Here is a 7226-nt window from a genome sequence, read left to right as displayed (position 1 = left end):
AAAAAGGGGAAAGGGCAAGTGTCTTAGGATGAGGAAGTAGAGAAAAAAGTTTAAAATGAATGGAGAAAGGAGGGAATGTGTTTTGAGAGAGGATGGATTTAGAAAGAATAGAGACAAAGACAAGAAGTTTGAAGAAGAGGAAGCTGCCAGGATTAAAACATATATTAAAAAAAAGCTTGAGGAAAGTGCAGTCCATCAGATTTATGTGGTCTGTGGGAAATTCAGCAGTACTGGGAATGGTTGGCGTGTTAGTGGGAGATGCTTAGGCAACAAAAGACCAGCGTCAGGTGTAGCAGGCCTCTTTGCTCAGTGAAGGAGACTGATTCAGCTCAGTCCTCCAAGCTAAATGTGTGCAGTAAATGTACCATCAGTTAGTGACTTACTAAAGCTGATTAGTTGATAACTTGGGGATGGATGCTTCCCCTAAAGACTAATGTCAAAGCACTTCTTTAGGAATCATAAACTAAACCTGTAGCTGCCTGGGCTGTGTGAACTTCAATTTATGTCAAGCACAGATTATTATCCATAGCGTTTTAACTGTTTTGAACTTTTACCATACATCTTGCTCTGTTCTGTTTGTGTTTTAAGATATTTTTTTTTTGACTCAGTGAGGAGGAAAATAATGCCAGAGAAAATTGTAAGGATGGCAGCAATAATGGACAAAAGTAGAGGTTTAGGGTCTGGAAAGGGGGTGAAATGGAATATGAGGGAAGGATGGAGACCTTTTTCTGCCATTTAAAAGAAGCTGAAGGAAGAATATTGTAGGAGATGTATACATTGGGGGGGGGGGGGGGAGAGAGAAAATGTTTTATGGATAAGCAAGATGGATAAAAGGGATTTGGTGATAGAAAAAGTCGGAAAGTTTAGGAAACCAGAGGTTGAGGGGAGTAGGAGTAGGAGTAGGGAGACTTCAAGTGAAAATGAACGAGGGAGGGAAGGGAGGAGGGATGAGGATGGGGGCGTAGGGAAGAAGAGGAGGGGGGCATCACCGGCCCTTTTTTCTCCTCCCCAGATGATGAGAAGGCTGCCGAGCGCACTGCACACCGCCGTACGTTTGTTCCCTTCTCAGTCACAAAGTGCCCAAAGCACCAATCCGTTCCGAGCTAAGCCGAGCCACGGCGTGCGTCTACTCCCCCAAAAGTAACCCCCGCCTCCACCACCACCACCACCGACCGCCGCTTTTTGGCGATGGAGCCGTAACCAGCCTCACTGCGTTGAACAAGCGAGTGAAAGAACGGAGCAGATACGCGGAGACAGCTGAGACCAAGCGGCTATGGAGGAGAAGCGCGGGGAGGCTTGAGTCTAGACCGCACGCAAATCAGCAGTTCCACTTGTCCGGATTACTTTTTGCAACCTCCACCGAACTCTCTTGTTATTAACATTATAACAAAAAGGATTCTCTCTTCTTTCGTCTGACCATCAAAGCCTATCACTCTACAGCAAGGATGCAGGAGAAGCAAGCGATCTTTTGCACGGGATGCTGGAGACTAACGCTGCTGTCGTGCGTCCTGGCTCTGCACTTGATCCCGTTGTCTGTCCGCGGTAAGAAACTGCCCTTCACTGTCCAGTTTAATCACCTCAAAATGTTTTATTCCTTGATTTTTCTTTTTTTTCCTTTTTTCCTTTCTTTCTTTCTTTTTTTTTGGTTAAATTTCTTGCTGCTGCAGCAAGTCCCCTCTGTGGATTCAGGGTACCTTAACACACTCCCACAGGGCAGCCAGAAAGGAGGTCAGTGAGGCTCTGATTGTAGGTTAGGCAACACTTCACGCTCAATAGACTACAGTTGGATGCCATATTAATAACGTTTTATTGGTCATTTTCTAATCAATGCAATCTGAAATAAATCTGATTTCGGAGGATGCGTCGTCGAAAATGGGCTTTATGTTAAATAAATATATACATTTTATTGACAGTAAAACAGCTGTCACCTGGACATCACGCTGTAGGGCTTCCTGTGCAATTTCGTGAGAATCTTTACATTTTAGGAGAGAAAATGTCCTGATTAGGTCACGGAAAGCTCACCATTGAACGCAGGTCCCAGTGGGGATGTCATGGAGATGCTACGAGAAACAAAAATGGCATAAAGCAAAATCAGGTCAGGATAAACGCACGAGTCGGCAATTTAAGTCCTCGTGAATATATTATGGAAACACCAGAGGAGGCAACAACTGGGTCAATATAAACCCATGTGGTACGGACACGGCGCAAGAGGAGGTGTTAAGACATAAGTGAAAATATTACCGTGAGTCTGTGGAAGGGCTTATATGGGGATGTCATAGAAGTATACGACTATATGTTCTCAGTGTTCAGTGTTGCAAGCACTGTAAGTCATCATGCAGCAGGGGAGGGTTTAAAAACCGTTTAACTGGCTCCAGCTTTAAAGACATGCCGATGCACCGACACGGCGGCATTTTGGACGTCAGTCACCGACAAATCAACTCAGTAAATCATCACTTTGAGCACTGCGGGCACACATTAAGCAGCAGCAGGAACATTTTTGGGAGAATTTAGAGATTTGTGGTAGTGACAGCGTCCAGTCGATGCAGTAAACCGGTTCCCCGGAGGCGCACTGGCACTACAGCGACACAAAGGCGAGGATTAGGGCCGGGGGGGACCTGATGAATAATTCATGAAGGGATCTGAACGGACATTCTGATACACATAGAGGAAGGGGAAAAACATTAAAAAAGACAAGAAAGCTCTCTGCCTCTGTGTGTGTCTGTGTGTCTTTGTCTGAGATTCATTGTGCACGGCCGAGCTACATCGCTGTCAGATTAATAATGCAGGAGCGTGCACGAGATGGAATCAGTCTGGCGTTATAATCTAATATAATCTGGCTGATTCCTTTCATAACGCTCGCTGAAATTCATGGAGTGTGATTGTGAGGTTAAAGCCACATATTTTATTGTCCGCCTGTTTAATACTGAATCCTGAATACTGAATTCAAAATCCATAAATGTGTCTGGAAGCTTTCTACACATTCAGCAGCAGCCGAACAAAAATAATGACTTAACCCTCCGACCAAATTATGTCATTTCATTCAGCAGCCTTTGTTCCAGTTTCCCGCACTAATGTCATGGATGCAAGCAGGCGGTTTCTCCTGCTTTGTCACACTAAAGTGTGATGATGAAAACCAGTTTTTAAAAGATTTTAAAAGTTTTTAAAACCTTACCAATGCAATCTAATGCACATTGATGATAGAGCTTTAGATTCATTTAAATTATTTTTTTTGAAATGCATTTATCCCAAGCAAAGTTATATGTGAGGATTAATAATGCTGCAAGGCTTTCTAGGACGACTGGAACTTCCCCCCTAAAAGTAAAAAACATTCAACTACATGCATCTCTAAAATACTTCATTGTGGAAATTATTTGCTGGAACTATTTCTAATCTGGGCGCAGGAACTCAGTGGTGTCTTTGCTGTATGCACATTTTTCAGAATATTAAGCAGTTCCCTTAAAGGTGTGTATTAATATTGCATCACGACTCCAACCTTAAATCTTTTTGGCAATATTAATCACCAGTTATTGCAGTGGAATCATTAAAAAATCTCCTCACAGCTACACTATCATCTGTTTTAGAATGTAGGGGCAGCACTGCTTTGAGCTAAACATGATGAACACATGTATTCTTTCCCAAATTCACCATATTAGTTTAGCACCAGGTGCTAATGAGCTAATGATTCAACCTCTCAAGCCCTCGAATGTCAGTAAGAAAATATAATCGTTCAGCAGCTGTTGTTCATCATCAGCTTTGTGCGTCAAGCTAAGAATTTTAGGGTAATAAAATACAGTTTGATCACCTTAAACTCAACTTGAGTACCAATAACTCATTTAGGGTCTTTTGTCCACACTATAGCAGGCATTTGGTGTCAGCTCAACCTTAAGTGGATGGATAACAAAAATAGGTCAGCTGATGTGCTGCAGACAACATAAAACAACCTTGGGCTAACAGTCCTTCCCCCTCCTCTTTCTCCATCCACACATACACGCACATCATCATCATCATCATCACATCTTCTCGCTTCACCGGTGAATAAGGAGGCAGCAGCTTGCCCCACATCTGTGACTGATGCTCAGACGACCAAGGCCAACTGTGCTGAGACAATGACAGCGACCAGAAACTCGTCACTCATTTCCTATCGTCTTTTTCTCCGGTGGCCATTTGCAATCCTCCTCCCTCTTGTGTGTTTAACACTTTTATGCCGCCGTCTCTCCCGTCGTCCCATCCCCTATGAGCATTTCAGGTGGTTGATATGTGATGGATGGCGTAACGGTGTCCAGCGCCTGTTTCTGTAATGAAACTCATGAATCTACGCAGCCTTTCCTCATCTTATGCTCTCCCTTCATCTCCCCCCTCCTCTCTCAGTATCTCTTCTCTTCTGGCCTGCTGACACATATCTGCATGTTGACAGATTATCTTTGATGTGCACTGGGTTAATCTTCAAGCCAAATCCTCCCTCCATGACTCCACTAACCCAGTCCAGCCTCTTTATCGTAAAAAGCAAGCAACACAAAATTTACTCCGTCTATGCTCTGGTTGTTGGTGAACAATGGCTTTGCACTCGCTCATCCTCCACCTTTTGGTCTCCATGGAAACCACACACATCCACTGAACAGTGTGTTCATATCACGGGCATAATGTGCGATCGCGCTTTGAATTCCATTAAGTTCAAAACGTTGGTTGGATTTTTGGCTAATGCTTACATTTCTTGCCAAGTCTGGTGGTTCTCCGCCTACTGACCATGCATGCATGTGTGTGTCTGTGTGAGAGTGAACGTAATCTTTTATTACCAGCTCTAATTTGTAGATGTTATCATTATTTGTACTGTCTATTCATTATTTCTGGATAATGATTTCATACTCGGCACAGTGTTTGATTTCCAGTGGAGCCAATTTAGACAATAGTGTCTAAACTCAGCACATAGAAGCAGTCTTCATCTCTTCATGCCACCTTGCAGCTCATATACAGTTAGCCTTGATGCTTGTTACATGTTCAGAGTTTGCATATGCACTGCAGGTTTTATAAGAAAGCACAGAAAGTGATGTGATTTTATATATTGCATCATATCTTCTATCTGAGCTGGCATGAGTGTGTCGTGGACATGCAGAGCAGCCAGGATTGATGGCTGACGTTTCCAAAACGCTGCAGTTGTGTATAAAGAGCAGAGTTCAGGAAGCAATTAGCAGCGACAAGCGGTCTTGTTAGTAAAGTGACAGAAAATGAAAAGACAGCAGTGATATCCATTTTGTCTTCCTTGAATCAGAACAAAGAATCTGTGATGCAACACTCTGAAGATGCTTTTTTTTTTAAAACAAATTACTCATTTTCAACTTCTTCTTTCAGCTGATCGCTTTGTGAGGTAACCCCAGCATATCATTTTCCTCTATTCTATATTTTATGCCCAATGTAGCCCTCCTCATTTATCCAGGCTTGGCACTGACTGAAGGAATGCCAGGGCTTGTGACTTCACTGTGGCTGTGTTATTTCCTGTAATACACTTAGTAGTTTTATTTTGATGCTTTAGCAAAAGTGACACAAAAAGCTTTAACATATTAAAAACATGGATTGTATATTGCATTGGATGTGATGCATATCATTAACAATACTACTTGCCTTTTAATGCTCTGTATGAGACTCACATCAGTTCATATAAAGGTCACTCTGCACACACTCATAAACTGGGCTGCACCATAGACCGAGTTATCTGGTATTCCAGTTTTTAATCCAAACATAACTGATGCTTGTTTATCAGACCAGCTCTCTGCCATTTTTGATGTGCTGCTCCTTCTCTCCCCTACAAAAACCACATCTCCTTTTCCGCCAGTCACATTATATTAATTCCTCCATTGCTAACAGTTTTTGTGGGGCCTTCAAAGCCGCCTCAGACATTTGGACTGTACAGGCTCCCCTGCCCTATTCCAGCACTGAGGACCTTACTAATTTATTAAACACCACTTGCTCCTCAGTTATGGAGAATGATACTCCATATAAACTGAAGAATCCCAGGCCTAAACAGTGACGCCACTAGAGCTCTTAGGAGGGAAAGCAGAAGATCAGAAAGAAAATGGAAACAGGACAAGATTTAAGTCTCATTTGAAATCTTAAAAAATAAACTTCATCAGCACTTCTAGGTCTACCATTTCTCTTCAAACAGGCAGTTGTTCAACCCCTGCTGAAGTGAAGAACAACCAGCTAGACCCCATCTTACCCAACAGCTACCAAGCTATGTCTTAACTTTTCTTCCTCTTCAAAGTCTTGGAAAAATAATTTTAAATCAGTTTCTTACATATTTGCAACATAACCAAATGTTTGAAAAGTTTCAGTTGGATTTTGGGGCCAACTATAACACAGAGTCAGCCCTGCTGAAAGTATTACACCCATCTGCTCCTGTCAGTTGATTTAAGGCTAGCTGATATCAAAGCAACATCCCCTGTTGTTATGAAGCATACATATCCCAGTGACCAGTGTTGGTCAAGTTACTTGAAAAAAGTAATCAGTAACTAATTACTGATTACTTCCCCAAAAAGTAATCCCGTTACTTTACTGATTACTTATTTTCAAAAGTAATTAATTACTTAGTTACTTTTTAAAAACACGATTTACAACCTGAATAGGTAATAAAGCGATAGATCTGTCAGCCCAATTCTACTTTTTCTGCATAATCCATCATACAAAATGTAATCAAATGGAAAAGTCCCTTTTTAAAACTTGTTTTATTAGTTTTAATCTTTTAACTTTATGCATCAAGCAAAAATTTAATTATATGCAACATTCTCTGACTGGAAGAAATTTGTTTAATATTTAAACCTTTTTCTGCACATTCCAGAACATAAAATAAAATATTTTTGTGTGTGTTAACACTCAGTCTTTCAAATAGATGCAAGTAAAACACAGCAGAAAATAAATAAAGGCAAAGACTAGCGGGCCTTTGGCTCTATTTTCACCTGTAAAGCAGGAGCGGTTGAGGCGGAGGTTTACCCTGGTGCAGGTGTGCTGCAGCGGTCAGTGGAAGAATCCGCGAGTTTCTCTGCGAGTTTCCCATTTCGTCGTAGCGCACTGCTTGCTTGGAAGTTTAGGGTTTTTTTTTTCACTGTAAAAAGAAGTTTTCTTCCCACGCACAACGGACACTAATGTTTTTGTCACTTTTTATGGAATCAAACTTAAAGTAAGGTCAGTACTTCCACGCTTTAAACGCTGCACGCTCATACTCTCTCCTGCACTCG

At 41.8% G+C, this 7226-nt stretch overlaps 1 protein-coding gene across 10 annotated transcripts in view; it reads left to right on the top strand.

Annotated features, from left to right (window-relative positions):
• Nucleotides 1-1005: 1005 nt before the first annotated feature.
• cspg5a (chondroitin sulfate proteoglycan 5a) overlaps nt 1006-7226 on the top strand; it is a 66483-nt gene continuing 60262 nt past the window's right edge. For 6 of the 10 annotated variants that reach the window (XR_014876794.1, XM_085176853.1, XM_085176849.1 and 3 more), the window contains exon 1: nt 1006-1542. Coding sequence is in view for 9 of the 10 variants with exons in the window: in XM_085176853.1 (XP_085032979.1) it covers nt 1446-1542 (97 nt within the window). In the remaining variant the exon portion in view is untranslated. The remainder of the gene's footprint in view (nt 1543-7226) is intronic. The other 4 variants (XM_085176856.1, XM_085176854.1, XM_085176852.1 and 1 more) reach the window with 1 other exon arrangement.

Source organism: Neolamprologus multifasciatus, chromosome 11 (genome assembly GCF_963576455.1).
Source record: "Neolamprologus multifasciatus chromosome 11, fNeoMul1.2, whole genome shotgun sequence".
Classification (NCBI taxonomy): Eukaryota; Metazoa; Chordata; class Actinopteri; order Cichliformes; family Cichlidae; genus Neolamprologus; species Neolamprologus multifasciatus.
The sequence above is the reverse complement of the archived record's forward strand: the minus strand, read 5'-3'. Positions and strand labels throughout refer to the sequence as shown.